The sequence below is a fragment of the Fusarium subglutinans genome (assembly GCF_013396075.1).
Source record: "Fusarium subglutinans strain NRRL 66333 chromosome Unknown NRRL66333_c0000042, whole genome shotgun sequence".
In the NCBI taxonomy this organism is placed as follows: Eukaryota; Fungi; Ascomycota; class Sordariomycetes; order Hypocreales; family Nectriaceae; genus Fusarium; species Fusarium subglutinans.
In genome coordinates, this window is record NW_023502105.1 from 277,137 (window position 1) to 297,095 (window position 19,959).

At 47.8% G+C, this 19,959-nt stretch overlaps 12 protein-coding genes across 12 annotated transcripts; 10 read left to right on the top strand and 2 right to left on the bottom strand.

Moving 5' to 3' along the window:
* Positions 1–351: 351 nt before the first annotated feature.
* FSUBG_4697 (uncharacterized protein) lies at positions 352–2,441 on the top strand (the record flags this gene model as incomplete). Its single annotated transcript, XM_036682714.1, has 4 exons — positions 352–672; positions 725–1,110; positions 1,159–1,984; positions 2,034–2,441. 4 exons carry the CDS (start codon positions 352–354, stop codon positions 2,439–2,441), a joined length of 1,941 nt encoding a protein of 646 aa, XP_036539873.1.
* A 303-nt stretch (positions 2,442–2,744) lies between these two features.
* FSUBG_4698 (7-alpha-hydroxysteroid dehydrogenase) lies at positions 2,745–3,637 on the top strand (the record flags this gene model as incomplete). Its single annotated transcript, XM_036682715.1, has 4 exons — positions 2,745–2,796; positions 2,847–3,144; positions 3,192–3,498; positions 3,548–3,637. 4 exons carry the CDS (start codon positions 2,745–2,747, stop codon positions 3,635–3,637), a joined length of 747 nt encoding a protein of 248 aa, XP_036539874.1.
* Positions 3,638–3,948: 311 nt separating this feature from the next.
* On the top strand, positions 3,949–4,479 carry FSUBG_4699 (cis-3-chloroacrylic acid; the record flags this gene model as incomplete). The annotated part of the gene is made up of 1 exon (XM_036682716.1): positions 3,949–4,479. The coding sequence occupies one exon, from the start codon at positions 3,949–3,951 to the stop codon at positions 4,477–4,479; it is 531 nt and encodes a 176-aa protein (XP_036539875.1).
* A 726-nt stretch (positions 4,480–5,205) lies between these two features.
* On the top strand, positions 5,206–6,265 carry FSUBG_4700 (uncharacterized protein; the record flags this gene model as incomplete). The annotated part of the gene is made up of 3 exons (XM_036682719.1): positions 5,206–5,488; positions 5,535–5,657; positions 5,715–6,265. 3 exons carry the CDS (start codon positions 5,206–5,208, stop codon positions 6,263–6,265), a joined length of 957 nt encoding a protein of 318 aa, XP_036539876.1.
* A 604-nt stretch (positions 6,266–6,869) lies between these two features.
* Positions 6,870–8,327, top strand: FSUBG_4701 (BCS1-mitochondrial of the AAA family of ATPase; the record flags this gene model as incomplete). Its single annotated transcript, XM_036682720.1, has 1 exon — positions 6,870–8,327. The coding sequence occupies one exon, from the start codon at positions 6,870–6,872 to the stop codon at positions 8,325–8,327; it is 1,458 nt and encodes a 485-aa protein (XP_036539877.1).
* An 845-nt stretch (positions 8,328–9,172) lies between these two features.
* Positions 9,173–9,454, top strand: FSUBG_4702 (uncharacterized protein; the record flags this gene model as incomplete). Its single annotated transcript, XM_036682721.1, has 1 exon — positions 9,173–9,454. One exon carries the CDS (start codon positions 9,173–9,175, stop codon positions 9,452–9,454), a length of 282 nt encoding a protein of 93 aa, XP_036539878.1.
* Positions 9,455–10,054: 600 nt separating this feature from the next.
* FSUBG_4703 (uncharacterized protein) lies at positions 10,055–10,336 on the top strand (the record flags this gene model as incomplete). The annotated part of the gene is made up of 1 exon (XM_036682722.1): positions 10,055–10,336. The coding sequence occupies one exon, from the start codon at positions 10,055–10,057 to the stop codon at positions 10,334–10,336; it is 282 nt and encodes a 93-aa protein (XP_036539879.1).
* A 905-nt stretch (positions 10,337–11,241) lies between these two features.
* FSUBG_4704 (uncharacterized protein) lies at positions 11,242–11,565 on the top strand (the record flags this gene model as incomplete). The annotated part of the gene is made up of 1 exon (XM_036682723.1): positions 11,242–11,565. The coding sequence occupies one exon, from the start codon at positions 11,242–11,244 to the stop codon at positions 11,563–11,565; it is 324 nt and encodes a 107-aa protein (XP_036539880.1).
* Positions 11,566–11,830: 265 nt separating this feature from the next.
* Positions 11,831–13,069, bottom strand: FSUBG_4705 (2'-hydroxyisoflavone reductase; the record flags this gene model as incomplete). The annotated part of the gene is made up of 6 exons (XM_036682724.1): positions 11,831–12,123; positions 12,185–12,479; positions 12,525–12,606; positions 12,654–12,868; positions 12,913–12,983; positions 13,036–13,069. The coding sequence occupies 6 exons, from the start codon at positions 13,067–13,069 to the stop codon at positions 11,831–11,833; spliced, it is 990 nt and encodes a 329-aa protein (XP_036539881.1).
* Positions 13,070–13,216: 147 nt separating this feature from the next.
* FSUBG_4706 (transcription factor) lies at positions 13,217–15,669 on the top strand (the record flags this gene model as incomplete). Its single annotated transcript, XM_036682725.1, has 2 exons — positions 13,217–13,861; positions 13,912–15,669. The coding sequence occupies 2 exons, from the start codon at positions 13,217–13,219 to the stop codon at positions 15,667–15,669; spliced, it is 2,403 nt and encodes an 800-aa protein (XP_036539882.1).
* A 146-nt stretch (positions 15,670–15,815) lies between these two features.
* On the bottom strand, positions 15,816–17,108 carry FSUBG_4707 (AB hydrolase superfamily; the record flags this gene model as incomplete). Its single annotated transcript, XM_036682726.1, has 6 exons — positions 15,816–16,018; positions 16,064–16,110; positions 16,294–16,457; positions 16,509–16,595; positions 16,637–16,710; positions 16,760–17,108. 6 exons carry the CDS (start codon positions 17,106–17,108, stop codon positions 15,816–15,818), a joined length of 924 nt encoding a protein of 307 aa, XP_036539883.1.
* A 1,943-nt stretch (positions 17,109–19,051) lies between these two features.
* FSUBG_4708 (ankyrin-3) lies at positions 19,052–19,909 on the top strand (the record flags this gene model as incomplete). Its single annotated transcript, XM_036682727.1, has 1 exon — positions 19,052–19,909. One exon carries the CDS (start codon positions 19,052–19,054, stop codon positions 19,907–19,909), a length of 858 nt encoding a protein of 285 aa, XP_036539884.1.
* Positions 19,910–19,959: the final 50 nt, after the last annotated feature.

Genomic DNA, 19,959 nt, shown 5'->3' on the forward strand with positions numbered 1-19,959 from the left:
CTTGTGTCTGTCGTTCACGTGTCGAGGGGCTGAGTTATGGGAGGAGTCAGGCTTTTCTTTATGTATTTTTTTGAGTTGGAATATGGGACCTGAAACTCCACCGAGCTTTATCAGAACATTAATAACGTTGCAGAACTTTTGTTTCGATACGGTCACATCATGAAGGCTGTACTGGTGTACGCCCCGACGGGAGGACTTTAGGACTCATGGAGAGGTTTAGCAGTGTCACGTGATATCGCCCAGGATCTGGTAACACGTCGCGTAACCTTAGCTTCGGCTTATACTCCTTTCATCTCCTGCCTTCGATGCTCCCGCCATTGCCCCCGAAAATCTTCTCCCCGTCGTCTGATCATGTCCACTCGGAGGAGCGCCAGGCTCCATGCTTTGCAGGACCGGGCGCCTACAAGTGCCCAAGATGATTCCGGTCCTGGCATGCCTAGCCAAACAGGCAAGCGTAAAGGAACAGTGAGCGAGTTGCACGAAAAGCCCCTCGTCATCAGCAATGCGAAAAGACGCGTCGCCAACGATGATGGGAGGCTAGCTACAAAGAAGGCCAGGGCAGGAACTAGTCGTAACAAGGCTGAAGAAATGTCCGAGAAGTCACCGACGAGTACAACAACTGATCTTCTTTGGTCATGTCCACGAGAGATTCTGAACTTGATTTTGGACCATGTGAGATAAACGCCATCTACTACCAAGTTAGCGCAGTGCTGAACGCAGCCAGATCGAGGATACTAGAACGCTCGGGAGACTTAGCTGCACAAGCAAGAGTTACTTTGCCATGGTTGTACCTCGACTCTACGAACACATCGATGTCTCTGTAGCCTATCATGCTCATATTCCCAAGTTAATCCGAACTCTTGAGCCTTTTCTGTCTATTAATCAAAGAAAACAACTCAGGAGGGAGGGCCAGTACCGAGGCCAGCAAGCAAGCTTTCCAAACGTTGTTGATCCTCAGAAGAAGCCTGGCTTTGGGGAGTACGCTCGTCAAGCCAGTCTTTTTATCGGCGACCCAGGGAAAAACCACAAGTTCATTGTGAATCGATATGTCGAGGAAGCTCTAAAGAATATGGCCAATCTTGAGGTCGTCGAAACCTCCAGTATCACAGAGTATGCAAAATCTTCCATGGTACCAATTTTCAGGCTAACATAATCCAGATCTATCTCCAAGAGTCTGGCAAGCCAAAACAATCTGAGAGCCTTGAATGTTTCTGCCGGTAACTTGGGAGAAAGCGAAGCCAAACCCCTAGCAAAAATCAAAGATCTCAAACACTTGGCCATTCATCTGCTCGGTTTTGCTAGCCCCAACTTCCGAAAAGATAATACTCCACTATCCTTGATTCTCAATTCTAGGACAACCCTTCGGAGCCTGGACATAGAGACTGGATCGTTCAGCTCTGTGTTCTTGGATGACTGGCCGAAAGGCAAGAGCCTTACCTCACTCAAATCATTCTCTCTTACTGGAGCCACCATCGACGAAGACTTTTTGAACTCTCTAGCAAATGCTGTCCACTTTGTTGCGCTAGAACAATTGAAGTTCGGCTATCTTTCACATGATCTCAAAATATTGTTTGAGTATCTCAGCGATGTCTTCTCGAAGGCCCGAGATAATCAAAAGGCCGAAATAAAACTGCGCAATCTGGACATTGAGATGGGAAAGGAAACGTCTTTCGCGGTGCCCGAGGAGCAAGAAGCGCACGTTGACGCCAGAATCGATTTTATATCGTCTTTCGACACTTTGACTTGTCTGGAGCTGCATGATTACGGCCAATACCGTCAAGAGATCACGGTCAACCCTGGTCTGAAGAGCTCCCTAGTCAGAGCCATTCTCAAACATGAGAAACTGACCAAGCTGAAGATATCCTACAGGGGTGTCACAAGTGGCTACAAAATAACGTGCTTAGAGCCTGACACGGTCTCGACCTTGGTTGATAATCTTCCACAGTTGAAGGTGTTTGAGTTTATTCCAGAGCCGACCAAACTTGTAAGTACCAAAGCCCGTGAGCTAGGAAACATTGCTAATGCAGATACAGGCAGAGATTGCTAGAATAATATGTCGTGGCCGCAACCTGACAACCGCCACTCTTATCACAGGCGGCTCATGGTCGAGCCTCGCTGAAAATCAGGACAAGGGCTCAGAGTTCTTGCACTCAATCTTTGAGCAAGTTCTGAAGGGAGATGTGAACAACGACACGGGAGTCTTTAAATGGGAAGACCATAGCAAGATCACGCGCGTGGCCGTGGATTGGATGATATGGGAAGTTGGATCGAAACTCGGCAAGGCCAAAAAAGGAATGAAAAAGGCAAAGAAGATGAGCGTTGCAGTTGGAAAGCAGAAGCGAGAGGTTTTGTATCGTGATATCGCGGATTTCGTTCGCGTTCCCCTTCTCAGTGGGTTTGGGAGCAAGTGGGTGGACAAAGTAAAGAACGATATCAAATAATTTGCATAGTATAGCAGGACACTAGATCTCAATAAATCAGAAGCTCTTTGGGTATTTGGATTTGTCAACAGTTTGATGCTTCGGTAGTCCGAAGTTCATCAGTCAGCTACCGTCGGAGTTGATTTGAAGACGCGAAACGCCATCGCAATGCAGCAATATTTATAAGCAGATGACGTAACGAGGCACAACCATTATGCCACTTTGAATATTCATCTTTCTATTTAATTCTCACGGTATTTTCACAATCAGATATATCTTCTATCTATCAAATCATCCATTAAATACACCCAACCAATTATCACGATGTCATCCAAGTCCTTCTACGCTCTCATCGCTGGCGTCGGCCCTGGCACTGGTAAGCTTACCCCTCCTTTCAACTACTCCGGCTTACTGATCTTCAACCAGGTCGTTCCGTCGCTCTGCGATTTGCTCAAAAATATCCAGTCGTATTGCTTGCTCGTCGACCTGAGAGTTATGAGAGTACTCTTGCAGATGTTCAGAAGGCGGGCGGTAAGGCAATCGGAGTCTCGGCCGACGTTGGAGATGCTGCGTCCTTGAGGAAGGCTTTCGAGACTATCAACAAGGAATTGCCAGATAGCCAACTCGCAGCCGCTATTTACAACGTCGGAAGCGGCGGCTTTGCTAAGAAGCCTTTCTTGGAGCTGACAGAGAATGATCTGAATGCCAGCATCGATGGATCCATGTAAGTTGTCCCGCCGAACCGAAGCTGCACTCAACTGACGACACAAGCCGAGCATTCTTCAATTTTGCACAAGCTACTATCCCTCATCTTATTGAAGCAGTACAAGGCTCTCACTATCCTCCAACTCTAATCCTCACCGGTGCCACAGCTTCTATCAAGGGTTCCGCACAGTTCAGCACCTTCGCAGCTGGAAAATGGGGCCAACGCGCAATGCACCAGTCCCTTGCGCGTGAATTTGGACCAAAGGGCGTCCATATAGCCCATGCTGTGATTGACGGAGTGATAGATATCCCTCGTACCAAGCAATGGGCTGCTAATGACGGCGCCGAGGATGGAAAGATTAGTCCTGATGCGGTAAATTGATCAGCGTATTTGGCATGAAAGTTACTAATGGAAGATGTAGATTGCTGAAGCTTATTGGAATCTTCATACCCAACATCGCTCTGCGTTTACCCAGGAGATTGATATCCGACCCTACATTGAGAAGTGGTAGAAACTACGTCGACAACCTCATTATAATGGTTGGTCATTCTTGGACGCACAGAAGTTCCATATGGTCGGAAGGCTTGACTTTCAATGGTCTATAACATAGCTTAGTCAGTGTTCTTAGAATTGGAATGAATGTCAATTTGTAATTACATCCATGATCTTATCCACGGCTATATCTCGCCCTTTGGCCGTCAACCACGCATCAACAAGCCGACCCCGCATTTGTCGCCAGTACAAGTTGACATCACCTCTATTTAACCCGTTCCATGACTTCAGTTTGAGCACTTGAATAAAAGAACCATCAACTGTTTAATCATGCCTTTCTACGAAGTCCACCACTCTTGTCCTCTCACACAGCACCAACGTCAAAACTTGGCAACCGCAATTACGAGGCTTCACTGCGAAGCTTTCAAGACTCCAGCATTCTTGGTCCACGTACGCTTCCTCGCAGAAGACAACACCAACAACACTTACTTCGTCGCTGGAAAGTCTCACCCTCTAACATCAAATCGCATCTCTGGAAACGTTCGCACGTCTGCGGCCCGATCGAAAGCAGATTTCGATGATCTCGGTGCGAAGATTGAAGCAGCTTGGTACGAAACGCTCCAAGTCACGTCTCCGCCGGAGAAGTCAACTTGGAGCAAAGAAGATGAGGAGACTAGGCTGATTATGGTGAAGTTCGTACCTCTGGTCACGATTCGTGAGGGGGGAATGGCTGCCCCTCAAGCGGGAGAAGAAGAAGCGTGGCTCAAGGAGCAGCTGCCTCATATCGAGGGTATGGCTAACAAAGGCGTTGGAGACTTCATTGACTTCTGGAATGAAATCAAAGGGAACAAGGTTCAGTGAGCCAATGTGGCAAACATAAAAGTTTCTTGAAGAGTCGGATATGATGAGATTCGTGGTGAATAAACGTGATTTGGATCTGTCCGACAATGTCCTATTTATGCATCAGGCAATACAAGAATCAATATGGATAGCCATAGCAGTATCTAGGAAACTCAAGGAGAATATTACTACACCAAACATGTGTTACTGTTTGCTTTCCTCCAGAATGTCATCTTTAAATCACTCCGAGTGGTTACCGTGGCTGGTTGTGACTGGGTGCCTGTCTGAAACAGTGAAACGGCTGACGACTATAATCGGTGACGACAGCCATTGCCTAGCGAGTGGAGTGTTTGGGCTGGGAAGTATCGCAAAGCATATCCGAGCAGCTGCGAAGTTACAATACGAGATCTCCGCGAGGCCAGGTTTGAGGGCTGAACCTAATATAGTTGGTGGCGGAATCACTAGTCTTTGACGTGAGTTCAGTGCCTGATTTCCTGGCTCGGTATCCGTTATTGGTGGGTTCTCGAGCGGATATGACGGCAATATGCTGACGGACTTGTTTCTGGTACTATCTCGAGTGTTAAGTATAAGTAGCGCTGGGTCTCGCTCTTGTTTATCTGACCTCCAACGACAATAACTAATCTACGAATCCAAGCAAAGCAAACTACTTCACAAACTATGTCTCGCCTGGAATTACGCTGGGAAGGGGAATCGGATTGGTGGCTAGATGGACCTTATGGTTCAGTCATGTTCGATTCTGAAACAGCTGTAGACTCGTTCGTCCGAACGATGTCCCAAGGTACTGATGCTTTGAAAGATCATCTACTTTCTGGCGTTGCGTTTTCGTGCACAGAGTCGGGAAATGTCGAAGCAGTAAACTTGTTTTTCGCTTTATGGCTTGAACCAGCAAACGAGCTTACTGTTTCTGGCGCCATTACCTCTTTTCTTGCACAGGATCAGGGCGCAGAGGATATCATGAGCTGCCTTGCTCAAGCGGGACGTTGGCTGACTGAAGTTGCTCACCCGGAAAGTAAGTAATGAATATCTGAGTTGAGACTGTCACTAATTACCCAAAGGTGTCGCCTACTATGTCAAAGCAAACGCACTTCGCGCGGCCAAGCCTGCAGACAAAGCCGGCCCTCCTCCTCCCCCTGAGCGAAGGCGATCCAGCTACGACACGCTCAAATCAATCGTAGACGGTAAGAATCTTTTACCTCATCACAACCCGCGAAAACATATAGTAACCGTAGATCCAGATCCAAAGATGTTCGAAGCGGCCATTCAAGCATTGAAAGAGCATGGAGCCAAACCCAAAGTTGCTCCGTCTGCCGATCTAAAACCTCAGGATTCCAATGAGATAGATGCCACATATATCCTTACCTGGTGGAACCAAACCGGTGGCGACCTTCTCACTCTCCACGACGCTAAAGTGCAGCCGTCTTGGATCTTGTCTGTAAGGGCTATGCCAGACAAACATTTCCGTACTGGCTCAACATCTCTAGCATGGTTCTTTACAAATGGGGCCTGGGCACAGGGCGAGATGGATGGATACTGTATCTGGTATGCGCCCAATGGCTCCTGGTTCGGAGTCAACATTCATTGTCCCGTACAGTTCTTGGGTATTGGCACTGCCCCTTATTACGAGGTCGCTTGGTCTGAGTGGGGGAAGGAGACGTTTTTCAAACCTGTTGATGAGCCCTTCATGTCTTTTGATTTCCCTCGCTCTCTTGGATATGATATTCAGATCAAGCCTCAGAGTGGACATTCCAGTATCATTGTTGATGTAATCGTTAACATGACTTCATAAAACTCCAGTAATACGGATGTTGGTTATTTGAAGGCTGGCACGTTATGTTCAGTGAATTTGTGACATATCATTTATCAAGCTTCTGTTCAACCGTAGCTATCATATGACCGCTCGCAATTCGCCCGTGATACTATGGAATGCTTTGACGATCATGAAGGACCAGTACAATATAATCGGCCTCTGGAAAGGAAGTCATATCCAGATTGCTTCGTTGGATAAACCTTCAAGTGCATTGAGATCTCTGTTGCGTAATCAAGATAAAAATGCCAGCAAGGTTAGACCCCCCACAGTCACGTCAACAGGGATCAGGACGCATGAAAAGGGGCGCCTTGCCAAGAATGGTAGGCGGGGAATGATGGCAAATCTCCAATGCTACCAAATCTTGACAAATTTCTGGGATACAGTATGACGGAATCCCCTATCAATCTGTACAGTATTCTTAATTGACCTTCTTGTCGCTCTTTAAACCGATGTAATTGTTTTATTTCTTGATTGTATTCCTTTACCCTTCGTCGCTTGCAGATATTCCTCTCAATGGTCGCTCAATTGCACTCAACGCTGAGCTTCAATTGAGCACGTCGCCAACTTGGTGAGCATCGAGAATATGTCTCATCACTTCCATGTTGGCGCTGCTACCGGGCAGCATCTTCTTGATCCAATGTCGCAGGGAATTGGTATCATGAGAGATGTTGTCTCGCGCTGGTCAGAACTCGATATCACACAGATCGGGTCGCTCATTGCCATTGCCGGAACAGTACCTACAGCTTGGAGATTTCTGCATCGCATATGGTATGAAGTCTACGGTACGATACGGCGTTTCTTTCTCGCATCAGTGACCATTCCCGGTGGCGATCCTCTCAACAGAAGTGTTGTTAAATGGATTCTAGCTAACCGGGAACGACACTATCGCTCATTTCATGGACGCACCGATATCGGGCAGAATGGAGATCGCGCCGCAGCCCTTAAAAAGACAAAGCATTCTATCCAGTATTCACCCCATTGGAACACCAGATGGCTATTTTATGAGGGAAACCTTTTTCTTGTGACACGCAGAATCGACGACTTCAGCTCTTCCTTATCAGATCCTAGTTATGACGGGATCGGAGGAGAAGAGATCACTGTGAGCTGCTTTGGCTGGTCGGCTGAGCCGATCAAGACCTTTATCGAATCATGTCGAGAGTACTCAGATCGGCAAACACAGTTTTTCGTGATTATCTACGCTCGAGATCGCTATGGTTTATCATGGAAACCAAAGGCACGGAAGCCCATTCGACATTTAGAGACCGTTCACTTCGACAAGGAGACGAAACAAGAGCTTCTTGGCGATATTCGAAATTATCTTGATCCCAAGACACAGAAGAGATATCAGAGTCGCAGCATGCCTTATAGAAGAGGTTATCTTTTTTACGGACCCCCTGGAACTGGAAAGTCATCGCTGTCAGTTGCAATCGCCGGCGAGTTTGGACTGGATCTTTATGAAGTCAAGATTCCCAGTGTGGCCACGGATGCAGATCTGGAGCAAATGTTTCAGGAAATTCCTCCACGTTGTGTCGTCTTGCTCGAAGACATTGATGCGGTCTGGACGGATCGTTCAAATTCAGATAATGGGCAAGAAGGAAGTTCTGCACCCAATTGCACTCTTTCAGGGCTTTTGAATGTATTGGATGGCGTCGGTTCGGTTGAAGGACGCATCATTATCATGACCACCAATCATCCCGAGCAGCTGGATAGCGCATTGGTCCGACCGGGACGAGTCGATATGAAGGTTCTCCTGGGCAACATCAATCGGGAGTCAGCCGAAGAGATGTTCATCCGCATGTTTTCTCCCGATCTCGGATGCACCTCGCATCTCGATATTGATGAGATCAAGAAGCTTGCTGTGGAATTTGGGAAAGAAATTCCTGACGATACGTTCACGCCATCATTATTGCAGGGCTTCTTTCAGTTGCACTTGGAGAGCCCTCAAGAGGCTGTTTCAAGTATAGGAGCTTGGGTGAAGAGGGAGCTCGAGAAGAGTTCGGACAAGGAGTTTGAGCTTATTACTGGCAAGAGAAAGCTATAGTGTTAACTTAATTTGTATATTATGTACTGTACATCATGGGCTTGTACAATAGGGATGCCTTCTCTGACAATTTATCCATCCCATTCCTGGGGTTCGATAGAGGGTACTCTGGTTTCGGTATGGCCCTTTGATGTCTGGCTGTCGACAAAGTCAGATTGACTCGTTCAAATGGCTTCTCGCTGCATTAAGGTCTGGGGAAATGAGGATATCCTAACAGTATTGAAGACCAGCGTCGCTGTAACATGGCGCAGCATCAGCAGCTGACGATGATCTTGCTGTTCTCGCAGCGTTAGCGTCAGAGGCGGGTCGATCGCATCGCTCCATTGATACCCTTTTGGGATAAGATCATCACTTGGAGACAGGGCTGAAGATTGGAGCAGCAAAATTGCAGGGGAACAATAAGACCGTCTTAAGACCAATTGGGGAAGATTCACGCGATCAACTGTACAATAAAATGCCCCGGTGGCTGTGCAACAGTGAGACTGATCAATCAAGTGCTGTCTAGTGACATATTCGCCGTAGAATTGTTCTCGAAGGATGCTCTAATGGGGTGCCTGGGGCTCAGACCTGGTTTCGGAGCGAGGAAGCTGACGACAAACGTCACTCTAGGCTGCATCAAGCCACGGATCCTATGTATATAAGTGCGTGTCGTTTCCTGGCTGGGATCTATCAATCGTCTCATCATAACAAACACTGCTACAGAGAAAAAGCTTTTACTACGAGCTGTCTATTTCTATAAACCACAACTGCATTCCCAGCTTCCATTACCAAACGAAACAAACTTCTTATCTACTTCAGGGCTTCAGAATTAGCAAACAAGTCGCTCATCAACATAAAGCACCACAATGTGTATACCACTCTTCAGAAAGAAGAAACATGATCTGGTGTACGATTACCATCCACAACCAGCCATGGGCTACTCAAAGAAACACGGCTATCACAACTACGGATACCACTACGGCGGCAAGAAGTCGCGTAAAAATGGCCGTCACTACGCCTCAGCTGCCGGTGATTTAGCTGGAGCTTGGGCCGATTACAGCGGAGGAGGTCATCATGGAGGAGGTCATTGTGATGGCGGTGGTGGGGGCGGCGGTGCAGATGGTGGAGGTGGAGGAGGTTGTTCATAAACTGATGTAACATTAGGCTTTGGAGTTTCATGATTGAAACCTTGTAGGATACCAAGATACTGGCCTGGCGAGAGACATTAGATTTGTACAGTATTGTACTTTATTAGACCAGCACAACAACCTGGGAAGCGTTCGCAATTTAATCATATGCCTTACTTTGATATGCACCGTCTTTCAGCTGTAGATCATACCATCTGGTGGCTCTGGCATGTAGGGAGTGGCCAGGTATATGCACCAGGTGCATGATTATTACGCTAGAAACGTCCTGGGTAAGTAGCTGCGATCGCAGCTTGGCTGCTGGGCCTTGCTGTTCAGTGGAATAAGCTGACTGCTGCGACCTCGAATCGAAGCTATGGACTTATACTTGCCAAAGCTCTTGGCAAAACAGTGAGACTGGTATTTAAGAATGGCCTAAAGTGCGGATACTCGGTGCTCAAGACTATCATTAAAATTCTTGTGTTGCTTTGCAAACACAAGTGGCAAAGTCATCGGACAACAAACGTATCGGGCCAACACAACAGAACTTTGAATGCCACAATATTCACACATCTTTCATACAAGTAAATATACGAGCGAAGCTATTCACCGTCCTTTATAACAATGTGTCTTCCGTTCTTTAGGCGAAAAAGAGATGAGGATGATTACTACGCAAACAACTACAATACTGCCAACAACGTCAATCAGGGAGCTGCGTACATTCGACTTCTTGGCGCTGGTCATCACTTCGTTGGAGACTGGGGTCAGGGCGGTAATAGTGTTGGGGGCGAAGGCGGAGGCGGGGATGCCGGTGCAGGATGCGACAGCTACGGCTGTGATAGTGGGGGCGGAGGAGATAGCGGCGGAGGAGGCTATGGAGGTGACGGGGGAGGTGGAGGATGCTGATGAGAATATCCGAATAGGAGTCTTAGGCTCGACTCGTTGAACGCAGTTAAAACCTTTGACCTCACAGTAGGCTTCTACGATACGACTCGCAAATGCCGTGCGAAACAAGCTCATCGCAGTCTACCATTGCCTTTGTAGCCACTAGTTAGAGCTTCGTTGAGAGTACCTGGTTGAGTATAATATGTGTCTAAAGTTACACGATTTCATGAATAGATTTTGGAGGAAACATTAGGCTTTCTAATTATCCATTTACTTTCACCGTCAAGTCCTTATGGTAAAAACAGTAGACAAGTTTGTTTGGTTTCTAGATAAGCCTGTTTTGCATCTGTTGGGGGCCAGTCGATCATTACTCCACGACCTCACATTCTGGCCAAGATCTTCTGCATGTAGGCTGACAGCATCAGAGGCCAGCTTAAACCAGAAACGCAATAACCGATAGTTATGTTTGCTGCCGCATGATTTAACACCACTTACGGCTGCGCAGCCTTTTTGATTGACCAACTATCACTCGCTCGTCTCCCATAATTAGTCCATGAGCCTGGACGGTTTCAGCAATTGTGATGCCTAGAGCTATTTGACAAGGTTGTGAGAGGTCAGAAGAGGCCTCAGCCCCCAGCGCTGCCTAAAGCTCAGCCCTGGCTTCAAGCAGGGATGACGCGCACAGTCACGTCATCGCTAATGTTGATCGTATGTTGTCGCCAGATATGATATATCAGAGGATGTATATAATGGCAATGAGTATCCCATTGGCCACTTCAATGAATAGCTGGCCGCAAAATTCCATTGCAGACTATCAGTGATCTAAAGCATCATCAATCACTCGGATTTATATCGCATCATTAAAGCAACACCCTCCATCATTAAGCACAAACAAAGCGATCTATATTCAAAACGAACCTAGAACGATGTGTATGGCATTCTCTACCAGGCTCCAAGATCCTGTTGATCCACCTCCACGCTACCACAAGAACTATCACAGCGAGCACCCAGTCTCCAGCAGCAGTGCGTATGCTCAGCAGAGAGACCAAGCACGCACGAACAAAATCAATGAAATGAACGCCGCCAGCAAAGAGGCGCGTGCCAGAAACAAGAGACAAAAGACATCGTTCGTGTTTCGTAACCACGGTGGTGGAGGGAGTGCACATCATCATCATCATCATGGGGGCATTGCTGGAGCGGTTGCTGGCGGTGCTGCGTGGGGAGGAGGTGGCGGTTCTGGTGGTTTCTGATGGCGTTTACATATTAATTCACGTGGTGCATCTGCCCCATGGCCACTTCAATGACTGACGTAAGAGTCGTTGCGGTGTTGAACTTTATAGTTCACGGGATTCGAATGAAGTAGTCTGGCAGGATGCTTCATCACATTGGACCGAGTCTCCCCACCACGAGTCAATTCATGGAAGATACCACTCCGGTATCGTAGATTTCTCATTTAATTACATTTTTAAACTGTAATCGCATACACATATCTCTACCTTGATGTTTCTTAACCCTCTAATTCTCTGTGACGACACTCTTGGCTCCTCCGTCAATAGCAGCCCATGCCTTGGTCAGAAATTCTTCAGGCTGGGTAAACTCATACTCGGGCAAAAGTTTGTTCCACTCGTCGGATACCTTCAAAGCACCATGCTTGATTCCTAGAAGGAAGCACTTGATCATATCTGCAGCAATCTTCTCTCGCATCTCAACTGGAATCGATGGGTGTTCGGGAAGCGGAAGCCATGAAGCTTCGACCGCACCAGCTTCGAGGTCCTCGCTCTTTAAGTACTCGATCTTGAACTTTTGACCTGTGTAATTGATTAGTATCGTATCCGGGTTATGCTCTATTTTTCTCTGGGCTGTTCGTACCTCGGATCTTCTCGCCGAGAGCAACAAGCTCATTCATCGTAATGTCTGTGCCCTTCACACCGCTGACAACCGGCCACTCTCCTTCGTATTCGACAGCTAGAGCAGTTACTTTTGCTGCATCTTGGGCTGTTGTGAGCGTTATTATCGCTTCACCATCGTCAATCAGGAGGCCCCGGCATCCATGAAAGTTGACCGGCGTTTCAAAAAGGTTGACGTGCTTCGAAGACTTATATGGGTAGGTCATGTAATTGGTGAATAGTCCAAACTGGAATAGCGTGTATTCAATAACCTTCAGCTAAGCGTTAGTGAGTTTTATGTGTTGCTAGATAGAGTGCGGCACCTTTTTGTCCTTGTTCAGCTCTGCGAGGTACTCGCGTGCAGACTTCTTGAAGTCGTACCAGGGAAAGTAATCCAGGTTAGACCTGTTAGCTGTTAGCCATACGCCAGTCAATGGATCGTTTTGACCTACGACGCCCATTCACTTGGTGCAAAGCGCTTCACGCCCGCTCGGACTGCCGCATCGATCAACTTCTCCTGTGGCCTAGCAGCTGTATCACCAGGGGCGACAGACATGAAAGATAGAACTGTATGTACGCCCTCTAGCATCTTTGTAAGTTCTTCAACATTGTCGTATTTCGTCTTGAACCACTTCGCCGCAGGGGCAATTTCTATTTCTGGCGCATCCTAAGATGTTAGTCAAGAAGTGCTACTCCGGGAACATCGCATACCTTTCGAGACAGAATGATTATCTCATGTTTGTCTCTAGCGACGAGGGCATCCATGACCTCTTGGCCGACATCTAGAAATCGGTCAATAACCTCTGTCGCAAATCGAGGATAAATAAGACTTACTGCCAGCTCCTCCTGCAATTGCGATTTTGACCATTTTGAACCCAACTTGTATGCTTTATTGACACTGGATGATACACAAACCTTGAACATCCGATTAACAATTATCTATTCCGTCTCTTATATACTCTCTTGAACCCTGAACTTCCGCCAATCCGTAGGGTCGCCGCGTTCGTCCGCCGACATGGTGAACGGCCTGGTCTTTATTCCCGGTGCTTATCTCCGTCTTACCGTTTCAACACATGACAAATCCACCTCAAAAGCTCCGGGAAATCGGCGGACGAATGCCCGGCAGAATCCTTCGACGGTCACCTTTTGTCTCTCACTCCTTACGCTGTCATACTTTGCCATTCTCCTCATCTTATCCTACAATTCTATCATGGGAGAACACATATCATTGGACGAGCAGGACCCATTGCCTGATTCCGCTTCGGCGGACAATTCCGCGCCAGTCCCAAAACGTCGGAAGCTGCGCAAGGGAACAGTCTCTTGCTGGGAGTGTAAACGGCGGAAAGCGAAATGCATCTTCTCCGATGATCTCGGTATTTGTGACTCATGCAAGAGGCGTGGTACAGACTGTGTCAGTCAGGAATCTGAGAAGCCACCTGAAGTTGGAAGCAATAAGCACATCGTGGATCGGCTTGGGGAGGTTGAAGCCTTGGTACAGCATCTTCTCAAAAATGCACAATCCGACAGGCCACTACGAAATGGTCTGGTTTCGCCGTCGAGCTCGGTATCGAGAAGACGAAGTGAGGATGGTTATAGACGTTCAAAGTCACCGGCAGTCGTTAACACCAATGCCGCCTCAACGGATGATACTTCCCTCTCAGTATGTCAAGTTAGAAGGCACGACAAAAGTATGATACTCACAAATGGTAGATCCACCCCATAGAACTTACACCACCGTCCGAGATATCACCGCCGTCTCACATCCCCGATGATCTAGGACGCTACGATGCTGTGTACCAAGCCCTGATATCTGCTTGGCCCAGCGTAGAAGACATGGAAATAATCATGAGCGTCCCGGTAGAGTCCTCACAAATCATCAGAGCAATGACATGTGCACCACCAAAGGAACGCGGCTCAAGGCTCCCATCTCCGTCCAGCTTACTTCGCTTGCCCTCACGTGGAGCTCATCCTGTCCTCGTCGCTAGGAAAATGCTCGTGCTCGCCACCTTTCTCCAAGGTACTCTCATCTCATCAGAGAAGCACCTTGAAAAACTCAGCACAAGCTACGAGAACATAATGGCACAAATTGTCAAAGTCGCGCATGATCATGTCACCTGCAACGATGATCTAGTTTCGTCACTCGAAGGCATAGAATGCATCATGCTCGAGGCTCTCTATGAGAATTACGCAGGCAATCTTCGCCGATCGTGGCTTGCGGCGCGCCGTGCTGTCATGATAGCCCAGGTTTTGGGTCTCAACAAGGGCATTATTCCATCTTCAGTAAGAGGAGCTACCGTTGAACCAGACGATTTATGGTTCCGCGTGATCAACCTCGACAGATATCTTTGTTTGATGCTAGGTCTGCCACAAAGCGCACCTGACGAACCAGTTAACAACCTCGATCCGCTTGACTCTTACTCTGCAAATCGGAAGATGCAACATCTCTGCTCAATTGCCTGCGCCCGTCTACTGAGCAGAAGAGCATCTGGTGTTTTTGATCAATCACTCACAAGAGAGATCGACAAGTTGTTGCGAGATGCATGTACATCTATGCCGGCCCAGTGGTGGATCATGCCCAATTTGTCTTCCCACTATGACCTCGCCGATAAAATCCGCGAGACTCTTCGTTTCAACGATCATTTCATGCAGTATCACCTTCTCTTACAGCTCCATATGCCCTATCTATTGAAGGTCGATGGGGGAGAAGAGTGGAAGTACAACAAGTTGACAGCTGTAACAGCAAGTCGAGAGATCCTAACGCGTTTCGTCTCCATTCGCTCAATTCCTCAGTCACGATACCACTGCCGCGGAACAGATTTAATCGCTTTCATGTCATGTACAGCCTTAACTATCGCTCACATTCTTTGCGATGAACGCCACAAGCGGATTGAGGAGCAGGGCTTTCACTTTCTCACACAACAGCGGTTGAGTGACCGTGGGCTTATTGAGCAGATACTAAAAATAGCACAAGACGGGGTGCGTAGAACGAGCGATGACATTTCCAAGAGATTAATGACCCTACTACACTATCTTCTGGCGATCGAGGATAACGTGACAGCTGGGGTACGTTATAGTGTTTCTTTTGCCGAAGAGTCGGTGAAGGATGGGAATTTGGGTCATCATGTCGAAGCCAGTAACGATGGGACAGCTCTCGACATTTACCTGCCCAATCTACCCGTGATTGAAATTATGAGGCGAGATCCCTATGGAACAGAAAAGCCAGCTATCACTCTAGAAGTTCCTTGGGGCAACATAGCATTGGACCGGTCCGGGCTAGGGAATGCCTCAGGAGATGGCCATTTGGCTGATCCTATACCTTCTTCATCAACAGATGAAGGAGAAGGTGTTGGAGCAGAAGTAGATGGCCCGTCTTCTCTACAAGATATCCCAGTGGCAGATTCATGGACATTAGAGGGTTTGGATATGAGCTTTCTTGATAATTGGGTGGAAGGGCCAGTGTTTGTCTGAATGGCTGGTGATGCATCCAATAGATTTCCCTATTCCATGAACCTGTGCGTGTCCACCTAGCTATGTCGCTTTAGCTTCATAAGTCCATGACCCTTCATACCTACCCAGACCTCGGTTATGCTAATTGCTTTCCGCCTCAAGTGCTCTCACTTTCCTGCATACCTGGCCAAGAAGTTGTTGTATCTCTCATAAAAATGAACGCTTTGCGATGTTTGGGGAAGTACGACGGGGAACCAATGTGGCAGCCCAGCATAGCAGTGAAGTTCCACGTCAACGCCGTCTTTCTTGAGGGCATCAGCGTAGGCGAAAGAATCATCTCGAAGGACATCCGTTCCACCACATTGAATAACTAAACCCTGTTAGCCTAAGCATGCAAACCTTTGGAAGCTCTTACGTGTTGGAGGGAGCCCCTTGAACGATTCCGAAAGGAGGGGAGAGTGTCTGTAGTCTGGTTTCGCCTTAGGGACATGAGCATCTAAGACCGTCTCCATGTTTATTGTGCTCAGGACAGCGTCGCGTTGTGGTTTTGGACATAGCTGCCGTATTCATATTTATCCGTGGGGAAGAATTTGGGATGACACGTTGATGGAAAATGCAACACCTGGGCTATAAGTCCGGTCACACCGTCTCTGACGCAGTCTAGAGCGAGCGAAGCTGCCTGCAAGGTTGTCAGATTGTTGACCATAGGTAAAATAAAGGGGAGGATTCACGAGTTGGCCGCCAGCGGAGCCTCCACTAATTATGATTTTCTCTGGGTCAACTCCCAATTTGTCTGCGTTCTTCTTGCACTGGAATTGGTCAGCTGACTACCTCCAACGAGTTTTATACTATCAACTCACCCAGATGAGCCCGTCGTAACAATCGTTGATTGGTGTTGGGAAGGGATGCTCTGGGGCTCTGGATCCGTTAGCAACCCTTCCGTATATCTTTTAGAGATGAGTACTCACGTCCTATAATCGACACTTACGACGATAATGCCGGTGTTAGTCGCAGCATATACGTTGTCAACACCGTCGACTTCATGACGGCCAAGACACCAGCCTTACAAGTGTCAGCTAAGCTCATCGATCGGCTTGGTCCATACACATACCACCACCATGCATTCGATACATCAAAACAGCGTTGTTCTTAGCATCAGGTGACTTGTAAAGTTTGAGCTCAATCATGATTCCGTCACGAGTAGGAATGTCGATCAGCTCTGTGACAACACTTTTGTAGCGATCAGGCCCCCCAGGCGGCATCACTGCGTCTGCATCACCCGCGACTGCGCGGACACTTGGAAAGTCGGGAAGGGAAAAAAGCACTTCATATGTCTTTCGGATGGAAGGTTCTACTTGTTTGTATTCGGGACTGTTCTTCGAAAGATGGCCATATCTGGGAAGAGGCGTGAAAGGCGCGTTGAGGTCGAAGTAATCGTAGGTAGTTTTCATGTAACCCATTGTGACTGTAGAGGATGATCCTCGTTGGTGGTGCAGTCGTGAAGGACTATGGGTTTGAGATAGGTTGAATAGGTTATAGAATACCTATTGGTCGTAGCGTTCCATGTTCTATGGTATTCCCTTCTTGAAGGGATTTTCTGGCTTTATAAGGACTTGTCTGCCATTTCTTTCTTATACCTCCAGTCTCCGCGGGCCCGAAAGCCCGTTCAATGTTCATTGACAGTAAATGATTCATCGCTGCCGTAGCCTATTATGGTTTAGTGTAGACTCAAACCTGTGAGCCAATTACATCAGGTTGAGTAGACCAAGTTAGGGAACGACATTGTTATAGACGGTGTTTGGCAGAGAATCAATGTACCTCTTAACTAACGGTGACATTGCACAACACGATGCAAAATAAGAGTTCAATGAATCATTCTGACAATCTGGTCGTGGCCTTCCTCCTACATAGTTACTTTTCTCATTCTTTTTTTCAGACTATTACCGTAGCTAATGACATTTTCCTGTGATCCAGAGCGGTGACTTTGGTAAGAAGTCCAGAAGACGGAGCTCTGTCTCCACTCCACTGTGGCCTTGGGTACGCTGCCTACCGACCTACCCTGGGTCACTAGTAATATGTACTTCAAATCTGTGGCTAGGAGGACAATTAATAAAGCAGTAAAGCCAGTATAGTTTCTCAAGTACTTCATTCATGATACAAGTTATGTTAGCAATCAAATTATCTCCTGCTCTGCTTGAGTGGACGCGCTCTTTTCTCCGGGTTCAAGTTTAAACACCAAACTTAGGCTGCTGACGCTGCCACGAGCGGTACCTTGACCATGATCAGTAGCAAAGAAGGAATACGCGACACGTCATGGACACTGCTTTCTGCCCCTCGTTTCTCAAGCTTCATCTGTGAACGCTCAAGAGGCCAGCTGGCACCGTGAATTCTGGACTTCGGCCCCAAGTTTAGGGCAGGCCCTTGAGAGAGCGCAAGTACTAGATACTTTGGCAGCCCCATCTCCCAACGGCAAAACGCCGCGATCTACTAGAGCACAAAGTAGAAGTGACTTGGCTCGATCGCTGGGCTTGCCATTGGACCAGGCCGCCCAATGTCCAGGGTCACAGCGAATTGGATGGCCCGAGGTCCCTGAGGAGGCTCACCAAGCATCGCTACAGCCTAGACTTCAACAATTGCACCGTAACAAGGTACGGAGGCCCAGATGTCTGTCGATTCCTCATTGACCGCAATTGAAATAACCCATCAGACCAACTCTATTCGCTTCTCTATTGTACCGAATCGAGCCACCCTCCCCAATTGACTCGAGTCGCGACATTATCCCTCCGATTACGACAATTTAACGCCATGGTACGATGCGATGCGACGCGACGCCGAGAATCCACGCGAAGTCTCAATTGATGTACCGAGTAGAATAGCAACATCAATGGCTTCCATTCATAGCCGTGCCATGCTTCACTGGTTTATTCCTCGAGACAGCGACTTCGCTTTCTTGCCACAGTCATCACTCACTGGATGGAATCTATCCATCAATGCGTGTGCATGTGTATGGTTCCAAGCAGACCAGACAATAAACCAGACCTGGTGACCTTGCGCCCTGGCCATAGTCGCATCCCAATGCGAAGTCGCGCGACTCCTCGACTTCACGATCTGTTTCTTCCGACTAACGATGTCACAAGCCTCTTGCACCACACCAACATTGTAAATGAATAATGTCCACAGTCTGTGGTGGTCCAAAGCTACAGCACTGTAGTGGCCCGGAGTGGGATAATTGAAGCATGTTGTCTTGGCCAATCATTAGCGTCGGAAGTTAGCAAAGCGCGATTGCTGCCTACTTCGTCTGACATGCGTCGTCGTGCTCTAAATTCACGATCACCTCCCTCATCCGATACGTTTACGTATAGTGATCTTGCCATTGACATGGTGTATTGATCTCGGTGTCAAAATGCCTAAATTTGCGAATACCGCAGACGAATACAATTTCGTTGACCATCAAGATACTGCGCTGAGCCCCGAGACCGTTGCTGAGCTGAGAGAATGGCTCCAGCCCACCGACTACCTCGCCGAAAGCTCAGAGTATCGTCGTCATCTGTTATCCCAGGCTCCAGGGACTGGACTCTGGATATGCGAAACAGAAGAGTATCGCAAATGGCACGATTCTTCCGATCATGGCAGTCTCTGGATCAAAGGCGTGCCTGGCGCCGGCAAGTCTGTAATGGCAGCCAGTATGATTCAGCATCTGCGAATGACTGAGAATTGTCCTGTTCTATTCTTCTTCTTCAGAAACATCGTCGCTGCAAATTTCTCTCCACGTGCCTTGATCCAAGATTGGCTTGCTCAATTGCTGCCCCATTCTCCCAAGCTGCAGTTTGCTCTTCAATCGCGACTCGAGGACAGCTTAGATGACACGTCGGACAATGAGCTCATTGAACTCTTCCTTGATGGCGTATCGTATGTGCCCAAACTATACTGTGTTGGTGATGCGCTCGATGAGATGTCGACCGATAGCACGCCAATCTTGGAGAGGCTCAACGGTCTTGCGACTCATCGATCTAGAACATTGAAGTTGCTCATGACCAGCAGACCGTCTCGGACCTTGCAAAGCACGCTCCGAGATTCATCCATCGTTCACATTAGCCTGCAGCAGCGCCTTGTGGATGTCGACATCCATTCATATCTCAATCATCGATTTGACAATGCCTCAACATTGGAGCATCATCGTGAGGCGAAAAAGGATCTCATCAACATGGTTGCCGGGAAATCGCAAGGCCTATTCCTCTACGCCAAGCTGACTATGGACTAAGTTGAAGATTCCCTTCGGTCCGGTGCAGCTCTCAACATTGAAGATCTCGA